The following is a 26,363-nucleotide window of genomic DNA, read 5'->3' on the forward strand; positions in this document are numbered from 1 at the left end:
CACAAATTATTATACCCATCCTTAAACCTGGCAAGGACTCATTGGTTGCTTCCTCCTATCGTCCCATTGCTTTGTCGTCAGTTCTGGCCAAAATTATGGAAAATTTGGTAAAAAACAGATTAGAATGGATAATAGAATATAAAAATCTCCTTTCTAATAGCCAATATGGCTTTAGGAAAGGTAAGGGTACGCTGGACAACCTTACTTCTGAACATCCTTACTTCTGAAGTTCGTTTAGCATTTTCTAGAAGCGAGCATGTTGTTGGGGTCTTTCTAGATGTCTCAGCGGCATATGACAACGTTCACCTTCCTCTACTCAGGCAGAAAATGCACCAGCTGAGTATTCCTGTTAGGTTGATCAATATCATTTGTAATATGTTAATGGGTCGCTCTATTTCCGTCCGCCATCAAGGAACCCTCCTCCCACCTCGAACTGTCTGGAAGGGCCTCCCACAGGGTTCGGTGTTAAGTCCTATCCTATATAATATATATACTTCTGACCTAGCCCTTACTGCCCATTCTGCAAAATTCTTCAATATGCTGATGATATAGCACTATACTCCATCTCATCTTCTTTTAGCTATTCATCATCTTGCTTAAATTCTGCTTTATATTATCTGAATCAATGGCTCTTAGACCACAACCTCTCTCTTTCTGTTCCCAAATGTACTGCGGTTATTTTTCCCCGAAAACGCACTATACCGGTCATAAATCTCTCAGTACGTGATGAATCAGTCCCGTTTAAGGATAATGTTAAATTTCTAGGTCTTTTTCTTGACTCTAAGCTCTCCGGTATTCACCACTTGAAGTACATTGCTAAGAAATGTGAGAGGGGTGTAAACGTTATGAGGGCCCTTTCGGGGGTACGCTGGGGTGCCCACCCATTTTGTCAAAAACTTTTATACAGTGCTATCGTTCGTAGTCATTTTGATTACGGTAGCTTTCTACTTGAGCCGTGTAGCAAAATAGCCCTGTCCAAATTAGAGAAAATCCAGTCCAAATGCTTACGAATCATAACTGGTGCTATGAAATGTTCTCCCGTCAACGCTCTCCAAGTGGAGTGTGTACACCAACCACTTCACCTTCGCCGTCAGTACCTAGCCTATAGATTCCTAACTAACGTAATCCAATTTAGCGCACAACCCCTTCTTGATATTCTGCACTCTTTGTCTCTAGCTATTCAAACTTCTTTATATTGGTCTCATAAAGATCCGCCTCCGTTAATTAATTATTATACAAAATTTAAAGCCTTTCCAGTTCCCGTTTACCAATGAGCCTTATGCCCAGTCTTTGAAGTAGAATATCAGTCTCTCATTTTCCAACCTAAAATTTTCTTTGACTTTGGAACTACTAAACACTGCCCTGAAGCGAATAGAAAATTTAATTCTATTCTATCTTCTGATTGGTCTGATTGGGTGACGTTGTACACGGACGCATCCAAATTATCCAATAATAGCTGGGTCGGGTCTGCAGTTTGGATCCCTAAGTTCCGTATAATTCTAAATTACAAAAGTCCCCCGCAGAATTCCATCTTTACCGGCGAATCAATTGCCCTGTCAGAGGCGGTGTCAAATGTTGAATCACATAAGATCAACAAGGCTTTAATCTTGTCTGACTCATTAAGCTGCTTGTTGGACCTAACAAAAAATCCATTCAAATCTTCAAGCAACTTCACAATTAATTTAAGAACAAAGGCATCCCTGTACAGATGTCACATAATGGGAATAGAAGTTACATTAGCTTGGATACCTAGTCATCTAGGGATAACTGGCAATGAATGAAACTACTGAAAATTGCAGACTCGTGCGCTAAAGACGCGATTCAGTCTGGAACATTAAAATTTAATTACTGTTTTCCTCGAGATCTACGCGCTATGTCTAAACACTTTCTGGCTGATTCATGTAATGCTTTATGGCAAATCGCAAAACAAACTAAAGGTAAATTCTATGGTTCTATCCAACCCTTTATCCCCTCTAAGCCCTGGTTCTTTCCTCAAAAAAAAACAAAATAAACTTTTCACTTCTGTCATCATACGACTTCGCTTGGGATTTGTCTGTTCCCCAGTATTTTTGGCCAAGATCCGGGTAAGGGACCATTCTATATGTGAATGTGGCCTTGAGGAAGGTACTCTTGAACATATTTTTTTCTATTGCCCTAAATTGTCAATTCCTTTATATGACCTTCTACCGAAGGATATCCCTCGCCCCATCAACATCCCTTTTCTTCTTACTTTATGCCATTCCCCTTTCATAAAGATTCTTTACAAATTTATCTCCCGCAATAATATTAAATTGTAATTTCTATCCTCCATACTTTCTACGCTTCTATTAGGCACATATTCCCACTTACATTCACACATTACTCCCTTAAACTTAGATTAGATACTAACAAGGTACTTACTATTGTTGTGTTATGGGTGTTTATTACTAACCGTACTAACTCTTGTTGCCTATTCTTCAGTTCACAAAAAAACCACAGCTATATCAACCGATCATTTCCTTTTAAATCAGCTCTTTATATACTTCAATCAGCTAAATTAAAATAAAAAATCTCTCCACCTTGACGTTGGCGGAATCGTCGACATTGAGTCGACGGAGCCAGTTATAAAAAAAAACAAACGCGTCATTTGTCATAACGAAGTGTACTAATATATTATAGCATAGATTTCAATATATAGCCGTTGCAAACACCTCCAGTCCCGACGCGTCAGTCGAGGACGCTCGGCCTTCCTGTGCTGTTGTGTAACGCGGAGCATATGACTGATCACGTGAGTATATATGCGATCGTCGAGAGAACGTGACGATGCTCGTACATCCATGAGATGACTACTGGTGATCTGTATGATTCTATGAGTTGATGTACAGCATTATGAAATGGTTCTTATCAGAGCTAACATTACGTTATATAAAATAAAATGTTCTTTTCAGAACGAATCTTTCGGCATACGCTTATTACAGTTATTATGCACGATTACTATTTCTACGATCTATAATGCTACGTTACAAGTTAGATATTAGACATTTGTATTAATTGATATTATTGGTTGTAGGTACAGCTACAGGCCGCTCTCATGAAGTAGGTACAAAAAGTGACAAGCGAGAACTACATTCTTCACAACTGGGAATAGCTGATGATCAAACTTAATCAATCTACGTTGTAGATCAAACCATTTATGCTGCTGCAAGGAAAACGCCTAAGTACAAACATTATTAATTAAATTATCCAAATTGGCTTTGAAGAAGCTGGGCGTCATATATAGAGCACGGCAATACTTCAAGCCGGCCCACATTCTAGCACTCAACAAAGCGCAGGTCCGGCCACATGGAGTATTGCTTTCACCCGATTCGTTCCGTCGATTTCCACATTCGCACGACACGCCACAAATTAGGATATCATCCTCACCATCTGGATGTGTGGGGTTCGTCCACGGTGCGGTTTTCAAGGAACTTACTAATTTCACTAGCTACAGCGCCCTTCAGACCAAAACACAATAATATTTACACATTACTGCTTCACGGCAGAAATAGGCGCCGTTGTGGTACCCATAATCTGGCCGGCATCCTGTGCAAAGGAGCCTCCCACTGGTTCGCGTCCAATTTATTGTCGACAATAACAACTAAAACAGCTCCGAGTGAACCCCGTTGTGACCAACGTGTAATTGTTGTGGCTTGTCGTTTACAGCTGCTGGTAAATGGTTCAAGGTTAATGAAACTCCACAGTCATCTAAGGCAATTTAATAAATAAGTATCTATAAATCAATAATCACAGATTGAATCAAATATATAAGTATAACACAATTTAAATTATGTTCATGAATTCATAGCCCGCAATACACACGTTTTATTATAGCTATTGGCAACAGGAGTCAAATTATTTGTATTTTCGTCATAGATAACTGATACATACCTACGTAACATTGCTTCTTTATAGAATGGTGCTACTAGCAGGATAGGTCACGTGATGTACTCTTGGAAAACCAGAAGAAACACAAGATTATTTCTTGCCTTTTGTATATCAACAGATCGTTGCATTCGTGTATTGCAGAATCGTCCAAAAAGTTTTACTTGTTTTAACATAATGTGAGTAAACATAACATTGATGTACAATAAACAACTACTCACAATCACACTCAAACATTGTCTGAAGCAAAACTCTGCTTACGCGTCTATTAGGCAGAGTTTTCGTTCAGTTGTGCTTTGACCGCGCTTTGAATACAACGCCACGCAATGAAAAACTATCGAAACATAAAATGGATGGAGTGTCGATTTTCAGGTAAGTGCCACTTTAAATTAACAACGCAAATAACTTGACGTTTTTAATCACTTTGCTAAATAATTACATGTCAATTGCTAAAACAATATGTTCTTATCTCGTGTTCCGAGCTTCTTATGAGCGTATACAATAGACTTTGAACATTACTGACACGAAATAAGGTGTTAATTTGACTTAATGTTTTAATGTTATCTGTATATGTGTATTGTGTACGTATATACAACTACGCACGGAAATATTATAACAACCTTTTAATTGGCGATTAGGAGTTGTTGATTGTAAGTCAATGATAATATGTTTTTAATTACGTCTCATCAGAAAAAACGTCGAAATTTTTTATATCTGTAGCCTCGGGATGTAAAGAATGATTTTATTTTCATTTGAATGTAATGGAAGTGACGTTATTCATGAAAAATATGCCTGTAGTTAATTGGTTACCCACATATCTCTGACAAAAATACAAATTTACAAAAAAAACTTATCTCTAAGCGAAACAGCAACCGAAGCATTATATTTTAAAAGTTTTATCTATAGTTTAACATTTAACGGTATGCGCATCATAGTATTTTGTTAGTGAGAATTTTTTTTTATCTATACCCTTGCTTTAGATCCTCTATTAAAGATTCTGAAACAGCTTATTGCCAACATTTAAACACCCAATGAAAAAGTAAGCGAATCTATTGTTTATATAACTCATTTTGACTAATAAGTCGTAAACAGTCAGCCACACTCGGAATTAGCTTCTTAGCTAGTATTTTGAATATTAAACAACTTGCTAACGCAAACATTTACAAACCAATTGTTTGTGACGCATTACCGAGTTGACAGGTTGTTTACGCTGATGTATTCTGTCTTTGATATATTTTTACATTTGCAATTTTTTCATATCTAAACAATATGTTATGTTTTTAAAGTGATAACCCTCACTTCTAGGATTAATACACAAATAAAATTTGAAAAACAAAATTTTATGAACGATGCGAGATTCGAACCCACGACCTCCAGCGTTCCGTGCCGGTGCTCTAACCAACTGAGCTAACCGTTCGGGTACCGCCTCATTATAAAATTCTGTTTGCTTTGTTCAACTCTTTTCATATCTGTTTATCGCTCACGCTGAAATAACACCCGATCATTGAAAAATTTAGTAGCCAATGCATAACCGTAATTCAATTATACACATTTTGTAGAAATAATGTAACATTATTACCCAATAATTTATTAGAACTGCTCCATAAACGCCCGCCAAAGATTTTCGTGAGTCAAATAAATACAATAATTAAACTAGTTAATATAATATTTGAAACGGCTTAGCTCACGTTATCTAGGTGTAGGCACCGACTAGTTTCGGACTTATCGAGGGTCCTTCATCAGGGTGAGTGAGATGAGTTCGCGGTCGCGTCCCATTCTTGCACTACGTGCTTGAGCTCGGAAGCGGTTCGCCAGCGCGGGCGCTGGCGTTGATGATTATAAAATACTTTTTGAGTAATTAATATTGCAAGAATTTTATCAATATGTCAATTCTATTAAAATAAATACTCTATCAAAATTAAATTATAAATGTTAGTTATTTATAGAGTTTTTACCATAAGAAAAAAACTCTAATTTGTTATTACAACATGAGTAACATTCATTGGCGCATTCTTTATCGTTTAAATTTAAAACAATTTTTCTAAGCATAAATTGGAATAATTTTAAGGAATTAAATCTAGGCTATCATAGAATCTTTACGATAATTTCTGAATATATTTAAAAAAATGAAAAATAGCCTATTGCAGTGAACAATAGCATGATCAAATAACACTTAAAATATGCTCGAGTACATTTTAAACACGGACGAGTAAAAAAAGAAGGACCTCGCGCCGTGATATTAGCAAGTGAAGCACCGTTATGCTAGTGTGTGTGCGGTTACGGGGGATACTAGTTGCACTATTTTTGCTCCCTGAAATAATCATATATGGCCACTAATACTTATATAGTATCGTTTTTACACTTTTTCACAACGCACGACGGCATTTTTAAAATATTTTATTGAGACGCAAAGTGATCTGTCACAGATGATGACAATTCTCATAATGGCCGCCTATCGGCCTGTAGTAGTGTGAGTGTGTGCGTGGGGCTATGTATTTACACGTTTATCAGCTTGTTTTGGTGCTACAATGTTAGGTGACACGGAGTCCTTATTTTTTACTAGTCCGTGATTTTAAAGTGATAAATTAGATATTATTTTTAAATTCAAAATAGGCTCTTTAACAGATTATAACGTAGATTATTAGTGATAAGGTTTCGTTAAATCATATTTTTTTAAATATGTATAGATATTATGTAGGAAGCCTCTTTAATATTTATACCATTTTTCTATGGAAAGGATACATAAGTCTACTTGAGCTTCTCTTATTACACGGAATGTATATTCTAAAGAACAATCATTAACACTCTGAAATTATACTAACGGACATACAGAAATTCGAAATTACACATCTCTACCTCTACGATATTATTTTCTATACTAATATACAATAAAATAGCAGACAAGCTAGCCCATAAATGAAATATCTCCTTTATGTGGGTAGTTCTATAAATACTGATACAAATCTATAAACATTTTACTTTGTATAAGGGTTAATAAGGGAGTATATAATATATTTCAAATTCGCAATACACTGTTAGAAAAGGTATACAGATTAGAGAATAGATTGTCTATAAAAAGCATTGCATTACAAAATGTGTATGTACAAACATAGGCAACATTGTGACTTCGCTTGCTTTGGAGTAAATTTTAATACGTTTGTGGCGGTTAGCGATTTTTTATTTTTACATGAGTGTTTTTAGCTAATGGTGCGTACAGATTGGTGTAGTGTATCATGCAATAAAATATTTTGACGTACACATAGCTGCAATGTATCATGAAAGATATCAATTTCTCACAGTTTCACCAGTGGTAGCCCCTTTTGCTCAGGATACCGGCTAGATTATGGGTACCACAACGGCTCCTATTTCTGCCGTGAAGCAGAAATGTGTAAATATTACTGTGTTTCGGTCAAGAGGGCGCAATAGCTAGTAAAATTTCTTGGCACATGCGACTTAACATCTCATGTCTCAAGGTGATGAGCGCATTTGTAGTGCCGCTAAGAATTTTCGGGTTTATCAAGAATCCTGAGCTGCACTGTATTGTAATGGGCAGAGCACATCTGTTGCCATCAGCTGAACGTCCTGCTCGTCTCGTCCCTTATTGTCATAATGTAATTTCCTTGCTACGAGCATTACAAGCAGTCCGCGGCGCAATCCCTGATTTACGGTTTTTCGAACGAACACAAAGGGGCGCGTCCGTGGCTGAATAGCATCGTAGTGAGCAGCAAATACGCAATGAAAGGAAGGATGTTACATTTCATGATACATTTCACTGGTCTTTACGCACCTTAAAATAATAAAACTTCTTTAATAGAAATAGGACGACCATACGAATACGAATAATTTAGAATTCTCTAAATTAATTTTGTTTATAAACTCTACTTAATAATAGTAAAATATTTGAATTAGCCAATAATTTGCCTTGAATCCAAAAATAGCTATCACAATATGAATGCATATCTATCTATAAAATCTGTTGTGGCTGTTGAGACTTTAATAATAGAAGCAATTTTTGTTTATTTTTCACCTGCAGCTATATACAATGCATCAAATCCATTATAGTTAATAAGAACTAATATAATTTGAATAAGACTTCATAAGTCAATAATTATGATTTTGTATTTCACCATTACCAGTATATATCGTATCTAGTACAAAATATAGCTATTCAATCCATTGCAGCTAATGAAAATTGAATATAAATTGAATAAGTTAATAATTTAAATTTTGTATTTATTTGTTACCACTTCTAGTATGGGTTGTGTCTAGTATAAAAATAGCTGTTTTATCCATTCTAGCTAATGAAAATTAAATATTAATTGAATAAGCCAATAATTTATAGTTATGTATCTATGTGATATCATACCCAATTAACAATTTATCTTCTAAAGTCTAAACCCCTTGTAGCTAATGAGAATTGAATAATAATCGAATAAGTCAGTAATTTTAGTATTTTTTATAACAGAGGGTATCAATTACATCAATTTTAGCTAGTGATAATGACATAGTCTAAGAGCCAAATTAATAGATTACCAATTATGATGTACCTATTAATTCTAATGTAGCTTTTGAGATTTGAATAACAATATTTAGGTTACACTCACCGCCGCAAACGTATTTTACAAAACGCCTTAAGTTTTAGTAGAATATAAACATCATTATAATTTCCTAATTTTCTATTCTATGCTATACAATATTATAATACTGCATTATTTTCATCTAGGAATATACATTTTGTAATGTGCCAAATAAATTAAATTAGGTACATTGCTGTCAAATACATATTTGTAAACGTAGATAGAAGATGAACAATGGATGGGTCACTGAAATAACAATAATCATGTGACAGAGACACATAAATTAGATTGGTATTGAGAGGAAGCGAGACACACTACAATATCTACTATCACTTTCACGTATGCAAATTATTTTGGGTGGACCCGGTTCATCGGTTCCCAACAAACAATGGTAGCCGTGGTGCAATATTTTTTGTTAAAATGAAAATAAGGGACGAGACGAGCAGGGAGTTCCACTGATGGTTATTTATACGCCCTACCCATTACATTGCAGTGCCGTTTTGGATTCCTGAAAAGCCCAAAAATTCTGATCGGCACTACAACTGCGGTCGTCACCGTCAAGTCACATTTGCCCAGTAATTTCACTAGCTACGGCGCCCTTCAGACCGAAACACAGTAATGTTTACACATGTCTGCTTCTCGGCAGAAGTAGGCTCCGTTGTGATACCCATAAACTAGACGACTTGCTGTGCAAAGGAGCCTACCAATGGTTAGGCAATACTACTTAATTTAAATTCAAATTGAATAAATTCTGACTGTTAATAAGTAATCGAGTGATTTGGTGTGAATTCAGTTATTATTTAAATATAAGACGTTGTCATCTATTACGTTGCACAATCGTCCGGAAACATGAAAACATATCACACGTCACGGACTATCGCTATCTCATTTACATACGCTGACAGCGAATCAAGTGTTCACACTAACCTGTATAAATACCACTGGACAGGCTGTTCCTTATGTTTGACAGCAATTTTTTGTGCCTATTTGAAGCGCCCTTGCGAGCGTCCAGAGAACTAATTTGACGTATAATACAAATGGCTGCAAAGGAACGTAAAATACTCTAAAATATTTTTGCATTTTGAATGAATTTCGTTCGTTTTCCCTGTTATTTATACTTCAAGAATTAATGTTATAAAGTTGAAAATATTATTTGTAAATAGTTTTCCTATCGATGTTTGTTTAGCTGAGGTTGTCATCACTAGTTTTAGTACCGCAGACTCTCGCGACATGGACAACAGCGCCAAAATGGCGAATATCAAACAGGCACAAAAGCACTTTAACAGCCGCCAGTCTAGGGGTTTAAAGTAGAGGTCAGTGAGTGTTCATCTTCCATCTACATTTCTACACGACGAAAATATAAATAATAATAAGTACTCATTATAATAATTGACATTTTAATCTCAACGTGTAAACTAGAATAACAAGAATAGGTAGTAATAATTAATAGCAAAACAAGGGATTCCTCACTCCTATGTGTTTCTCATAAACATACACGAGATCAACGGATTGATTGATTGATAGTTAATTTTTTACCAAAAATGGAATTTCATTTCAATTTGTGGCTTAAGCAAAAATCGCCAAGCCCAGTTTTTTGCCAATAGGCATGATGGGTGCCTTACGAAAACTGTTCGTTAATGCTACCAACTATTTCGAGAAAAAATCAAATTTACGCAGAAAATCAGATTTGTTAAAGATAATCACATAATTATAATAATTACACTTAGATAATTTATACGTCTAGATAGTGCCTCTTGCTGCTAGACAACCGATGAAAACAGGCCAGGTTTATTCCTTTAGTGTGCGTAACAAGTTACGTCTTACACTCGCGATTTGTATGTCACTTTGTGATACGTGCATTGCTCAAAATAGAGGTCAACAGTCAACCTCTATTTTTTATTCCACGTTTTTACAGCTGTCACAGTCTATCTATACGTATAAATGATTTAAGGCTTCTCTTACGGTGGGGTAGTATGTAGCCGCCCTTACGACTTAAATACATAATTGACGCTATATTTCTATCAATAAGTATCTAATTCGTTTAAACAATATACATAAAATAATATCACATATTAAAAAAAAAACCTGAAATCAATATTAAGTCCACAATTTAAGATTGTATCGAATTACGACATTTCTAACTACAGTTTTCTACATCAATGGATTGCAGTTTTCTGGAACTAGAGAAATTTAATTAAACTATATTTACTATATAATATAAATTGATCTAACATATGAGCTAATTAAGCAAATGCATTTATAATAGATTGGCAATGACTGCGTTGCTTTTATTGGACATTTTACAATTAATACAACAACGAACAATTTTCTACAATTGGTTATGATTGATATCATTATAAAATCTACCAATTGGTAGAAATCTTTGGATTCTATCGTCAATTATTATTTGACCACAATATCAAACATCCATCGCGAACTATTTGATGTTTGATAAGCCTATTGGGATTACTTTTCATCGCTGAAGTTCATTTTTTTTTCATAGATCAAACATCAAACAAAAATCTTTTTATAAAGCGCCATTTTAGCGCCATACTAAGCAAATCTCTCTAATATCTTTGCTTTATCATTAAATTACAATAAATAATTAGATCATTGCTATAAGTATCATAATACAATAATTCAATAAAATCAAACTTAATACGTACACATATCAACTACTTCAATTTGTACCACAAATTAAAATCTGGCCTTTGAGGTAACATTTTTCACTAAAAATACTATTTCGGCAGTTGCACGGAAGGGGTAACAGATGGCTTTTTAATTAACTGAAATTATACATGATTGATATATTAAATTCAAAATTGATTCCAATAATAATTAGCAATAACAAATATAATAAATTTCTTTAACAATAAAACTATTTGTTAATCTATATCAGTGTTTCCCAACCTTTTTTAGGCCATGCCCCACCTTAACATTTCTAAAATTTTTAAGCCCCCCATACATAATTTTTAGCCCTTAAAAATGCTTTTTTCCCCTTAAGAAATACAAATGATAGGTTTTAGGAAGAGATCACTATAAAATTGTTATCAAAACAATGCAAAGTAAAATTTCAAATCATATAACGAAAAACTGAAATTCAAAATAATTATAATATTGATTTTTCGTGCGATCCTTGCGGTTAATGCTTGCTGCACAGAGATTTTATATTAGGTTCCAATTAACTTAGTTATAATTTCAAGTCTCCTCGTTGTGTTACATCAAGTCGACTTATTTATTTATCAGTAAATAATTTACAGCACTAAATCCACATTCAGCTAAATATGAAGATGGAAACGGTAGTAAAAGTTTTCTTGCACATTCTTGGAATTTGCCTTTTTTGTTAAATCTGTCACCGATATCTAGCATTTAAATAACCCAAAGCGAAAGGGTTAAAGACGTGTCGAGTCCATTTTGAAATTGCCCCCTTTAACTATCAAATAGTCCCTTTGTGGGGCAATTTGGGAAACACTGATCTATGTCATCATTGTCAAGAACGCGATGTACTGGTAACCCAACGCTATCCGTCGTGAAATTAAATACTATTTACCTAAGCCGTTTTTAGATCTGGTAACACTCATAGGGCGACGAGGCGGGTGTTGCAACCCTGCCATTTCTCTTGTAGTTTGCGGTGTTCTTCATATTGCTGCTCGCTTATATGTTTTACTGCGGGTGCGCTCTGTAACATTGTTAGTTATTTTTAACACATATTCGAAGGCTCACCAATGAAACTCTATTAGTAGGGCCAGGCCTGTCTCACTCCCCATCCGGGACTCAAGAGCGAGCAGTAATGCGCGCACCAGTTTTGTTCACCTACTTCACCGGTTTGATCGATCTTTTAAAAATGGAGAAACATAAAAAAAGCAAAGCATATTAAGGGTCATTCCGATCCATATTTATTTTATTTATTTTTTAAGCTTCCTAAAGACCCTGCAACAATCTAAAGTGATTATTATTATAATGAAATTACCATTCATGATAGCTAGGTAGCTATTTATTTTTCCAACGCCTACATTACTATCTGCAAGACTGCAACTAATGTAGGTTTGACAACGAAAGAATATTGTTTAAAAATTATGATTACATTCCTATTTATATTAAAGAAAAAACTAAGCATTTTTTAAAAGATGACCTTATACAAGGTAGGTACAGTTTTGGGTAAAGAAGGCAACCCTATTGTCGTCAGAATAGGTAAGAGTCACGCGATAGAAAGACAGGCAATTTCTGGGTGAATAATAATGTGGGTTAATAGCGGTGTGCGATCTGAATTACGCCTTATTATATAACCTCAAGAGTCCCTATTTCTTTAATTGATTTTCCAGAGTGAGATTTATGTCCTTGTACTATTATAATATATTCTTTGGTAAGGCTAAGATCTATAAAATGTGAAGAACAACATTGTGCAAGAACCCACTGCTCGATTCGCTGCAGGTATGTATTATTGATAAAACAAATTTTCAATGAACGTTGTAGAAGTATGCAATGTATTAATAATAAAAGATGTGCGTTTCACAATCACATATCTGGCAGATCATTTTTTCTGAGTGTTATATATATAGCCTATATTCTTATTAACACGAAAAATAAAGAGAATTTTTTGTGGTAGACAGATATGTAATGTAAGCCTGAGAAAAAAACGGTGGAACACTAAAAATAGTTTATATGACAAAACAACGGTCTGCCGGAGCAGCTAGTTTTAGATATTTTAGACTGAGTTTGTGTCAAATAGCCGTTCGGAATGAGTATTCCGAAAAAGATATAATGCAAGGCAATGGAGTTATTAACAGAATACTGGATAGCCAACAATTCAAGCATCTCTACGTCGTACGCGGTCAAATGGTTCGAGCTGATACTATTTTAGTACCATCATCATCATCAGCCGGAAGACGTCCACCGCTGGACAAAGGCCTCCCCAAAGATCGCTATGTCGACCTGTCTTACGCTGCCCTCATCCAACCTATTCCAGATCATCATTCCATATTGTGGGGGGCCTACCAACATCGCGTCTTCCGATACGTAGTCGAAATTCGAGGCTTTTACTGGTCCAACGGCCATGTGTCCATCGAGCTATGTGTCCTGCCCACTGCCACTTCAGTTTCACAAACATCTGGGCTATGTCAGTGACTTAGGCTCTTCTACGGGTATCATCATTTCTCCTCATTATATTATAAAAACGTGGTAAAATATTCATACCTTAATCTTCCTCGGATCCAAATTAGCCCCAAGAGTCTGTACACCTTTCGCAAGTTTTGACAATGGCGACAGGACCATGTCTCTCGTGGCACTCGACGCGGGACTGGCGATAGTCTTCAGCTGCTTCAACGCGGATTCGCTATGAGATGTCGCTATATTCAACGATATATCATGTTGAGAATTGGAGCGTACATGGTAACTAACCCCTTCCTGGTTTTCCTCATAAATATGACTCGAACTTTGGGATAATTTTTGGCTCAGCATCAACGAATTAGGCGGGTTTGGTTTGGAATCGAAATCGACCTGGATTTCCGGAGTAATTGTTTCATTATCGAAAGGGTTCTTTTTAGCTGTCATCGGCGTTTTGAGTGTCGGTATTTCTTGCGGCGCAGGCGCACTCGGCGATTCGTGCGTTTCAATTTTGGACGAGTAAAGCGGGTTTTGTATCAAGTCACAGTCTTCAGTTTCCTTTCTCTGATCGCCGATGTAGTGTTGCAAATGTTCAAAATTGTCCAAAGTCGGTTCAAATATATTCGTTCTGTTGTCATCATCGCTGGAGTAATCTGAACTCATTCCATCAGATAGGCTGCCTTTCTTTTTGTTGTCTTTGTTTTGGCCCAGGGTGAACATTTTGCGAGTGCGAGCGGCGCCCTGATCAAATTTTAACTGAAGGCTCGGTCTTGCGCGCGCGTTAAGCGAATGACTCAATTTATTAAGTTTGCTGAATTGTTCGCTCATATTGGTCAATGCTTTCGATCCTGCAATAATTTAAAAAAATTACAAAGACTATTTTGTTATTAAGCTCCTAGATAGGACAAAGCGTCAGATAACCTGCGCAAACACTACACTGTATTATTAATTTGGTTTACACCAAAAATAAAAATAATCAGATGTGATAATATTGCAGTAATGAATATTGTGTGAGTTGTAAATGGTAAGACAGACGAACAGTTGGGAGTCTGTGATAGTATTACAATATAATGAAACAAAAATAATAATTTGAAGGAATCGCAATATATTTTAATAATAGAACAGCCATTCAACAACAGGCGAAATTGATAGAAAAATTAAAAGCAAAACAAAACAGTGAAATTAATGAACGCTTGAAAAATTTAAAAATTCTGAGCGGCACCACTAGTATTACGCTTGTCACCTTGAGACATAAGATGTTAACTCTCATTTGGTCAATCGTATAGACTTAGAATATACTAGCATACAGAAGAATTTACAGCCCAATAATGTGTTATATTTATCAATGCATGCGTTAGTTAGTTAAATAGTCTTGATACTAGGCCAAGTCTAATACCAAGCGTGGCTGACTACGACTTGTCGACAAAAATCGGTTACAGTAACGATAGATTCACTTTCTTTTTTTTATTATTTCATGCTGCATCTCCGTTAGAAATATTCTTCTCTCTTGCATGCTTTATTTGTCTATACGCCTAGATTAACTCTGAATATGTGTTAACAATGATTGCCACTGTCATGACATCGACAGTGATATTAACCATGTGACATTAAGTGCTATATAAAGAATGCACAGCATAGAGGGAACGCCAGTTCCAACCGATCATTAGTCGGGAGCGGATGTCCTCGGGTTCGGGCTACTTACTGAGCAACAGTTGTCTCAGTTGTGACCAAACACGAGACATTCTAGTATTCAAAAGGCTTGTTAAGACAATTGAATACAGGCTGTAATCCCTCAACAGTAAAGTGTAAAATGGAACACACACTAACGGTCTGGGAGTCGACATCCTTCGCTATCGATATGTATCTGCACGTGGTAGACGCTCCGGGGTGTGATACGATACGGACTATCTGGTTAAGCACGAGCCGGGTTGCCGTGAACTCATACTCTTCTACGGAACAAATGTCTTTAAGAGGTTGACTAATCTACATTGCATGGTAACACCTTGTCCATAGAACAAAATATGCTACATTAATTATTGGTAGTACTATAATTCGAAAACTTCATGCGCGACCGTCCCACGGGGTTTTTTTTTCTCCGGAGAAAAACGTTCCATACGGAAACAGCTCATCTCCAGAGAGCTTGGACGATTTCATTCGTCGCCTGAGGACCTCTGTGTTCGCGCGCGCCGATGGAGCGCGATCCCAGCATCGACGACCGCCGGACATAAGAGGACTATCACTTGACCTAGTCTCCTTGGACACGTCTGCTTCCTCGCCGCTGACTGATGGGCGCTCACCGGTACACTACCGGCGGGCTCGACCTCGCTGAGCGGCTGGCGCAAGCTTACCATGGACCTATCACCCTGCCGCAGTCCGCAGATCGCTAGCGACATTACGCGGGCTCAATCGCACTGCAGTAAGATACCACCGGACATAACACCATAGACCAACCGGTCCCAGCCAGAGCCCCGCCTGTATTGCAGGCGGCGATTATATCACTGAAACAGTTACCCCTACGTCTGTGAGGGCCTACGCGGAAGATCCAGGTGTGGTTACGGCAGACTCACGCTGACATCTATAAATTACCTCTTCCCCGCCACCGTCATTCACCCCGTAGGACAGTAGCGCAGGATGTTGTCGGACTATAGTACTACTAATTTAGCATATTTTGTTTTCTCTAATAAACGCTTAGACTGGACTTTTAATAGTCGATTAATCTTCGTTGCCTGATTAAACCTGCCTATGCATGACAATATTATTGGTAATAGTCGTCTACGACACAAATGGTACTAATATTCTTTAAACAGTTAATTTCTTTGTGGATGACGAGGATAAAAGGGCGTACGGGTCATCTGACATTAAATGATCACCGCCGCTTACATTTCTTTACAACACCGGAGGAACCACAGGAGCGTTGCTGGCCTTTTAGAATGCACATGCTTTTTTGATATCGTCGTATCGTCCTGAAAATACTGGACAATGAAGTGCATTCCACAGTGTGGAAGAATAAATCTATTAAACGTCTGATTTCTGTGTGAGTTTGGTCTAACTTAATCGAGAAGAGTCTGGCCCGATCGCACTGACGTCATAGGACGGCAGCGTGACTCTTTCACTTCTAAAAGCGCTTAGTCGCCCCGTATGAATTTCTTGGGCCTGGGACTCCCCAATTTTATTTGCCCCAGGGAAGCACAGTACATATTATATAATTAGAAATTACAAGAAAAATAATAATACTAAAATTACGTTATCAATATTATAATTTTTTGGAGAGGAGAATAAAAGAGCGTACAATTTGCAGTACCAGAGGAGTCACAGAAGCGTTGCCAGTATTTAAGGATGGTGTGCGCACATTTTTTGAAGGTACCCATGTCGTAACGTTACAGAAACACCGCACAAGGAAGCTCATTCCACAGCTTTATAATACGTGGAAGAAAGATCCTTGAAAACAGCACTGTGGAGGAACGCACACATCCAGGTGGATGGTGATAATAATTTTAATAAGCATAAGTCATCGAATTTTAATGAAGTTACCAGTATATGATGGAAAGCGAAACATCGGATTTTATGTTACTTACCCACGCTCCGAATGTCCGCGACGAGTTGAGTTTCGCTAACGTTCCTTGTAAGCCCAAGCGTAGGCAACCTGGATAAATCCACGTATAGGGAGGACCTAGCACCGCCTGCACCTTGGCACGGATGAACCTGAAGTATTTACACGTTATGAGCAACGGGCGTGTCAAATGTTCACTAACAACTTCCCTTCTTCTAAATATTATACTACCCGGTAACATTGTCTCTAGACTTGACGCCGATGACGTCGTTATTATAATGATGATAAATCAATAACAGCTTCTAGGTTGACTACAAAGAGTAATAAATTTTCTGGTAGTACTATTATAGCGACACAGAACAATAGAGACTACAGAACTTTCAACAACAAAAGTCAAGACAAAACAAAAAAAATAGAAATGAAAAGAAATTAGTGGGCAAATGAGGCTTGACATTTTATGTCTCCAGGTGACGAGCGCAGTAATTGTAGTGCCGCTCAGAATTTTTGGGTTTGGTATCAATTACTATCAGCTGAACGTCCTGCTCGTCTCGTCCCAAAAAAAACAAAGAAGTGATAATATGAAAATATAACCTAACGGTATTGAAACTGCAAGCCGTACTGGGTAACAGGGTAACGCGAGTGGGTAAAAGGGGAACGGGAAAGGGCATTACATTCCTGCGAGGACCAGAGATAGTATGACCGTGTAGTACTTATGATCCGGACCCATTTGTCATGGCCATTAATTAGATGTGGTGCCAGTAAAATCTGAAATACATGTGTTAGGCTTTTCCTCATATAAAAAACGGCAGTCAAATCGACCAGTCGTCATTTTTTATAAGTAATGTAAATTTAATGTGTTGTGTGTTTATTGTTGATAATAAAGTTATTCCTATTCTATTCATCACAAGAGCCACCCGTTATCGAGGTGATGAATGGACCAGTCATTGCCCCGCACACTCTTTTGATGGAATGAGGCCGCCACAAATAGATACGCATCACGAAAAGATACTAGTTTTTTGTAGGTACACATTCTAAGTAATGAATTCTGTGTCTTTATTATGTATGTGTGTGCGTGTGTGCATATGTGTGCGTATTGTACGGATGCTCGGTCAAGTGTTAACTAAGTCAGTTAACATTGCACGCCGGGTTTGAGCGAACTCCAAAGATTTATAAGAGCAAAATGACATAACAACCTTAGATTTCCTCTTCTCCAATTTCACACCATCGTAGAAGGGTACCGGTGGAAGCTTCGCGACATCCCGTCCAACCATTATTGACTCGCATATAGAGTGCAGCGATTCTGTAATACGGGGAAAGTCATTTATTTTCGCATTGATTACTTCACGTTATGAAATAAATGTCAGAGAGAGAGAGAGAGAGAGAGAGAGAAGAAATTATTATTATTGTAAATGTGTAAATTTATTAGGTATTTTTTTATTTATTAAAAACTTCCATGTACCTTAAGGAACTTCCAAAAAAAAAAGGAACTAGCCGAGTTTTGCGCTTAGCAACATTCAATTTTATTCAAACAATTCTTTTATTTTTATTATATTTTACACATGTTATGTCATGAATAAATACTTTGTTTACATTAGAAATATCTTTTAAAAGTTCTTGAATCTGAGAGAGGCCACAGTTAGGGCTATATTTCAGCGGGACACCAAAGTGGCGCAACCAGTCGCCGATACAAACAAAATATAAACAGCTCTATAGAGAGTTACATACCTGGTGTAGGTAACCAATTTGCGACCAGCACGCACGCGTCTGTATGGTGTCTAGTTACCTTACGGACACCACGCCGACGCGACTGGTTGCAACACAATGGTGTCCCGTTGAAATAAAGCCCTTAATGGTACCACCAGTAGTAAGCACATAAACACATACACTGACCTCTACTATATATCACTGGACTGGCGGCTGTCAAAGTGCTTTTGTGCCTGTTTGATATTCGCCATTTTGGCGCTGTTGGCCATGTAGCGAGAGTCTGCGTTACTTAAACTAGTGATTACAACCTCAGCAAACATCAATACATGGCGGGAAACTATTTACAATGATAAATTGTATACTTTATTACGTTGATTCTTGAAGTATAAATAACACGGAAAACGAGCGAAATTAATTCAGAGTATTGTATGTTCCTGCGCAGCCATTTGTATTATACGTCAAAATTAGTTCTCTGGACGCTCGCTAGTGGCGCTTCAAATAGGCACAAAAAAAATTGCTGTCCATCCTATGGAACAGCCTGTCCAATGGTATTTATATACAGGTCAGTGAACACATACCAATCATCTCATCGTTAGTGTTGATCACGACAGCCATGTTGTTGAAGAACCGCAGCGTGGTGGAGCGGAACATGTGGAAGTAGCCAGGCTCGTTGTTGTATATGTAGTTGATCCGGATACAGTGTATTGGCTCGGCGTTGCTCTTGCGACCCACGCTGAATATCTGAAATTTACACACATTACTGCTTCACGGCAGAAATAGGCGCCGAGTAACTACTATTGTTAAATAATATTTTCTGCTTAATTAAAGGTTATTATTTTTTAAAGATCAATATCCTATTAAATAAATATCCTTTTCTAATTTCTAAATAAACAAACCGTGGAATTATTGTCGAGCGTTCCTAGTTCTACCGAGGTGACGTCACTGAGCGGCACACGTTGTACGGACAGTAGTCGGTCGGAAGTCTCGTCGTAGTCCGTCACGTAGTAAGCCTCGCTCGTCAGAACCAGCACGCTATCCATCTCTGTCTCGTGCGGGTCGCCCGTACTATGAACAATAGGGATGGCTTTATTAGTAGAACAACTATTGATTTCTAGGGTTCCGTAGCCAAATGGCAGAAAACAAAACCCTTATAGACTTGTCATGTCTGTCCGTGTATGTCACAGCAATTTTTTTCCAAAACGATAGTGTTGAAACTTGGTAAGAAGATAGATATATTCTGTGAACCGCATTAACATTTTCACACATAGCGATTGCCAATTTCGTGGTCATCTGAAAGGCAAAGCCAAATTGGCTTAAAAAAAACTGGGCGGCATTAATAGAACACGAGCAATACTTCAAGCCGGCCCACATACTAGCGCTCTACAAAGCGCAGGTCCGGCCACACATGGAGTATTGCTGTCATCTCTGGTCTGGCGCACCCCAGTATCAGCTCGATCCATTTGACCGCGTGCAACGCAGAGCAGCGCGAATTGTCGGAGACCCAGTGCTCTGTGAACGGCTGGATCACTTGGCGTTGCGTAGGGACGTCGCTTCATTGTGTGTCTTCTACCGCATTTATCGCGGCGAGTGTTCCGAAGAGCCGTTTAACCTGATTCCTGCCGCCGAATTCCTTCGCACGACACGCCACAAGTTAGGATATCATCCCCACCATCTGGATGTGCGGCGGTCCTCCACAGTGCGGTTTTCAAGGAGCTTTCTTCCACGTACTACAAAGCTGTGGAATGAGCTTCCTTGTGCGGTGTTTCCGGGACGATACGACATGGGTACCTTCAAAAAAAAGACACCGTAACTTCGCGTACACCTTCCTTAAAGGCCGGCAACGCTCCTCTGGTGTTGCAGGAGATTGTGGGCGGCGGTGATTACTTAACAACAGGTGACCCGTACGTTCGTTTGTCCTCCTATTCCATAAAAAAAAACATAAATAGAAAAAAAAATACAATAAATTTTGGGGGTTCCTTAGAACTGAAGAACGGCTTAGAACTGAAACTCATTTTTTTTATCAAACCCATACGTGTATCTATGTAGCTTCAAAAATGATATTGAGTTTTCTGATATCATTTTATTCTAAACTGAATAGTTTGCGCGAGAGACACTTCCATCAGGGGGTTGACCCCCCCCTGTAACTTTTAAAATAAGAAAATAATAAAACTAAGAAAATATAATATGATGTACATTACCTTGCAAATTTACACCGAAAATTGGTTTGAACAAGATCTAGTTATTAGTTTTTTTAATACGTATAAATGATGAGAGCTCATTTACAGTGTATAATTTTGAGCAAAGATTTTTTGCCTTTTCCATTTCAATAATTTAATATCATTTTCCTCTCTATATAACTTTCATATTATGTTACTTGCTGCGACTCGCACTTGGCCGATTTTTGTATTGTTACATGGATGTAATAGTTAAGTGTAACCAGGCGATTATTTAGTAACGATTACAGATAGCAAAAAACTCTATCGATTATATATGTTTCGTAATCAGTAAAATGACATCAAAATATTTATAAAAATCAACGAGAAGTATCCAAATTATTGATATTTAGTATGAGATTCTTAACCTTTGTTCAGGCATTTATCTATAAATAAATTTGAATGTAATAAATTTATCAAAAAATGGCTCTTTCGTAAATCCTACTACTCCACAGATGAAAATCTAAGTGATCGGACAGCCTGGGACTAAATTATGATTATTTTATGGCAATAACAATGACAGTAAAATATTGTATTAAAAATAATGCTGGGAGAGTTTCTTGCACCTCTTCTTCTCTCTCAGTGCGCCATTTGTTTCGGAAGCGGTAGTAGTATTTAGTATATAAGAAATGACATCAAAAAGAATTAATTCCTTTTATGCCTTTGGTTATGGCCTATCGCGGTACGCTACACGACAGGCTGTTTAGTGGTTCGTTCTTACGCAGGTCATATAGTCACTGTTATCGGCAGAGGACGCAGCTTTAGATATCGTGGGGATCAGCTCATCCCATCACTTACAAAGCATGTTAATTTACGGTGATAATAATGGATAATATCTTACTTGGGATCAGCATCGATGAGTCCCCATGACCCAAGCACTGGTTCCGTATCGACCAAGAGTTTCTTGCAGTCGTCAATTAGAGACTTGACGTGTTGGGCCACGACCGCCGTGTCCGCTACCGATTGTTCTTGCTGAAAATTATTTTATTATCAACCAAAAATCAAATAAAATCAAAATAAAAATCACTTAATTCGTATAGGTCAACACTTATGAATGTCATATGTTTTCTTTTCATTTTTTATTTACCGCCATTTCGGAAAAGGTTGAGAAGAAGTCACAAAAAACTCATTGCCACTCTTCTAAATCGACATTTACATCTTCCTCTTTTTACGAATCATTTCAATTACAATATTATGTGAAATGATAGGTACAAAAATTAATATTAAATTGTTTTAGCATTTATGCACTTTTACTGCTATAAATTTTCAGCCTAGCGAACCTCTCTAAGAAAAAAGCGATTTACTCGATTGTATGAAACATGCTATTTTCTCTCACAATCTCACATATTGTATTTTAACAATAACAGTGAGAGGCTCTTTTGCACATGATGCCCGCTAGATTATGGGTACCACAACGGCGCCTATTTTTGCCGTGAAACAGTAATGTGTAAGCATTACTGTATTTCGGTCAGAAGGGCGCCGTAGCTAGTGAATTTACTAGGCAAATGAGACTTAACATCTTAAGTCACAAGTAGACGAGCGCAATTGCAGTGCCGGTCACAATATTTGGGTTTTACAAAAATCCTGAGCGGCACTGTAATGGGCAGGGCGTATTACCATCAGCTGAACGTCTATTCTCGTCCCTTATTGTCATAAAAAAAAAACTTAATTCGTACAGTTGACTCACGTTGTAGATGAAACAACTTAATTCGTACAAGTGACTTACATTGAAGGTGAGCACCTTGACGGAGGTGGGACACTTGCAGTCGGGCACGATAAGCTGCTCGGGGATGGATCGAGACTCGCCCGTCATCACGTCGATGGCCACCTGCCGGAGAGCATCCTTAAACGTCGACAAGTAATATCTGGAAGTAACGATACGATATAGATGAGACTCTAATATATATATTTTATACTCCTCTACTTTTATCTATGGCTTAAAAAAGCATTGTTTACCGTACTATAATGTCGCCAACAAAGCACAGTTGTTTTATCGCCACAGACAACTTATTATAGGTTAGGTATCAGTAATACCACAGAGTAGGTATGGATACTTACGTATGTAGTACAAACATAATATTTTCATGTTTAAATCATTAGACTAAACATTATAATGTCAACTACAAAAACTTTTTAATATAATTTGGCAATATTCTGTAATTTTCACATTTCCCACGTTGGCTGTATGGGTGTACCTTTTGCCATTCTTTGAAGTAAAAATAAAACCACTCACCTGACATAAGTATGTACACAACACATTTCCCGCCCATTTAAGGAGCAACTCGAAAACTTGTGGTTTTACATTTTTTATGATGTATTTTGAGCAAGAATTTTTAAATGTGACTGAAGTATAGTGGCATTTTGTTGCCTTGGAGGTAACACTTGCTGCAGATGACCCATTCATCTGGCAAAATTGACTGGCCTTCTCTTGTACGCACGCCTCGCAATAGACGCCCTTTTGCTGTACGGCTGCAGTTTGTTGGAAACACTTTTTTACTAGTCCATAGTCAAATGACACTAAATTACAATTAAATTTATTTACCTAGGTGGGTTATGGTTAGGGTAGCTATAATATAACATAACCGGACGACATGTTGACAAGACAGGTAAGAAGATTTTGACCCGAAAAGTTCGGCTAATTGAATAAATACGGAAACTTAAAACGCACCTATTGGCCGACGCAACACCGTCTTTCATCATTCCAGTAAGCTTTCTTTCACCAGTGCGCGTGTAGTCACCCTGAAGCAAAAGCATTAGTAGAAGTTTACTAGGATTAAAAGCCCGGCAGCATGCCAAATCGCGACGTACTCTGTTCGTATTGTCCCACTGTTTTATACTAACTAAAATAACTTTCATGGCAATTTTTCGCATTAAACCTCACCTTAAAATGTATAACTGTGAGATTGCTTGAATTTTGTTTCAATTTAGATCTAAACGCGATTACGCGACAGTAATTCCTCAATTCAATCGGCAAATGTATCGGTACGGGCAATGCATTTTATGGGGGCATAGCCTGCAGGCCATATAAACTCTTTTGCAAAAAAAGGCACCTAGGTAAGTAACCTGTTTCACTTGCATGTTCAGATTATTTCATAATTCTATGTAGCTTGTACGAGGGGCGGTCAAAAAGTTCGCGGAATGGCGGGGTTGGCGGGGGTGAGGTCGCTCCTCCAGGTAGCCGCTACTTGAGTAACTCATAATTACTATATATGCCAATTTCTAGCCTAATTGGGTCATTAGCTTTCGAGTTACAAACGAGTGAACAAGTAAATCGGGAACAAACTAGCCACTATGGAGAAAATTGAACATCGCGCCGTCGTAAAGTTCCTCACCAAACAAGGAAAAACGCCTCAAACTATTTTGCAAGAGATGTTAGCTGTTTACGGAGACTCTGCTCCTGGTAAAACCATGATTTACAAATGGCACGGCCTTTTCAAGCAAGGAAGGGAGTCAATTGAAGATGATCCTCGACCTGGACGGCCCATTGAGGTTACTACGCCGGAAATCATTGAAAAAGTTGAAAAACTTGTATTGGAAGACGGAAGGTTGAAGAAGAAACAACTTGCAGCATCAGTTGGAGTATCAGAAACCACAATTTTAAATATTCTTCATCAACATCTTGGCATGAGTAAAGTGTGTTCAAGGTGGGTCCCGAGAATGCTCACGCCGCTGCAAAAACGTGAGCGCGTCAACTGTTCCCGCGAGTATTTGGACCGCTGTGGAGAAGTTAGGGAAGAAATTATGGCCCGAATTGTAACCGGTGATGAAACTTGGGTTCACCACTATGAGCCTGAGTCAAAGCAGGAGTCGATGCAGTGGCACAAAAAAGGCACACCACCCCCAAAAAAATTTAAAGTGTCGCAATCGGCCGGAAAGATCATGGCGACTATTTTTTGGGATACTGAAGGTATTCTTTTGATCGATTATAAAGAACGTGGTGTTTCTATAACGGGAGAGTACTACGCTTCCCTATTGGACCGATTAAAAGAAGCTATTAAAGAAAAAAGAAGAGGAAAACTGACAAAAGGTGTACTCCTTTTGCACGACAACGCGCCCGTTCACACGAGTCATGTTGCGACGGCTGCCATTCATCGATGCGGTTTTGAACAACTACGCCATCCACCCTACAGTCCAGACCTGGCCCCTAGCGATTTTTATTTATTCCCAAAGATGAAGAAAGAGCTGCGTGGAAAAAAATTTAGAGACGATGATGAAGTCAAGTCGGCGATTTCGGCGTATTTTGACGCCCAAGACAAAACCTATTTTTTCGACGGTATTAATAAGTTATATGCCAGATCCCAAAAATGTATTCGTGTTAAGGGGGAATATATTGAAAAGGAAAAATAACATAATGTATCATTTCATCTTTTTTCCCAGTCATTCCGCGAACTTTTTGACCTCCCCTCGTATCATCATTAGTTATTCATGCAACTATTGTGTAATAAGGGTTATTTTTTTGTATTAATACCTAATTATCAACAGTTGCATACAAGACTTTATCTACACCGAGAATATGAATCCTTTAAAAGATTCTGGAACAGCTTATTCATTAGGACTTCTTTTATGTACCGGTGTGTATTCAAAGTGCCGTTTTATTAGAAGCCTAACTCCGTACGATCCAATACATTAATCGCTGACCAAAACATAACTGAGCCTCCACCATTAGGGGTTATTTCTTCAAAGCAAACTTCTGCGAAACGATCCCCATGCGTACTCGCCGACGTCGGTCCTCACCATATACTGATATTCCCGCTTCATTCGAGTATCTACCCCAGTCCTCTTGCAATTGACTGCAATTTTTGTCAAAGTCCGACTATGTCTTAAATTTGAATTTGAAATAAACTTCTGTTATACCAGAACACTTCATAAATGTGCCAGTAATATTCTCAAATTATTAAAACCTCTTTTGGTACTGTATTTTCTAAATAAAGTACTTTCTAGTAATTTCTAATAAGGCCTTGGACTAAAATAAAGAAATCGATGTGGGACACTTAACATGTATAATTAAGTTTTTATACCCAGACGAACAGTGATTCTCAAGGAACTTTTGTTCTATGTATAACCAAACTTTGAACCATGTTATAGACATACATACATATTCTGTAATTTCTCTGCTGTTGCACGAAAGTAAATGCAGCGGTGATCACTTATCATCAGTTCCGTACGCTCGTTTGTCCTTCTACTTATTTCCTAAAAAATATAGTAATACCCGGTTACATATACATTTGGTACGGTGTGCAAAACAAGCATCACTATGATATTAATATTAAAAAATAAACAACAATTAACTTTTTCAGTATTATACATTGATGTAAA

The 26,363-nt window shown here is 37.6% G+C and overlaps 1 protein-coding gene across 3 annotated transcripts in view; it reads right to left on the reverse strand.

Moving 5' to 3' along the window:
* Positions 1–3,718: 3,718 nt before the first annotated feature.
* Positions 3,719–26,363, reverse strand: part of LOC126979692 (phosphatidylinositide phosphatase SAC2) — a 34,508-nt gene continuing 11,863 nt past the window's right edge. Inside the window, exons 10-18 of one of the 3 annotated variants that reach the window (XM_050829145.1) lie at positions 23,716–23,786; positions 22,774–22,912; positions 21,889–22,019; positions 19,731–19,899; positions 19,413–19,575; positions 18,324–18,430; positions 17,156–17,282; positions 13,671–14,428; positions 3,719–12,156 (exon numbers count right to left, since the gene is read on the reverse strand). In XM_050829145.1, coding sequence (XP_050685102.1) covers positions 12,055–12,156; positions 13,671–14,428; positions 17,156–17,282; positions 18,324–18,430; positions 19,413–19,575; positions 19,731–19,899; positions 21,889–22,019; positions 22,774–22,912; positions 23,716–23,786 — 1,767 coding nt within the window. In that variant the 3' untranslated portion in view covers positions 3,719–12,054. Of the gene's footprint in view, positions 12,157–13,670; positions 14,429–17,155; positions 17,283–18,323; positions 18,431–19,412; positions 19,576–19,730; positions 19,900–21,888; positions 22,020–22,773; positions 22,913–23,715; positions 23,787–26,363 lie in introns of those variants that run through there. The other 2 variants (XM_050829147.1, XM_050829146.1) reach the window with 2 other exon arrangements.

Source organism: Leptidea sinapis, chromosome 4, assembly GCF_905404315.1.
Source record: "Leptidea sinapis chromosome 4, ilLepSina1.1, whole genome shotgun sequence".
Taxonomy (NCBI): domain Eukaryota; kingdom Metazoa; phylum Arthropoda; class Insecta; order Lepidoptera; family Pieridae; genus Leptidea; species Leptidea sinapis.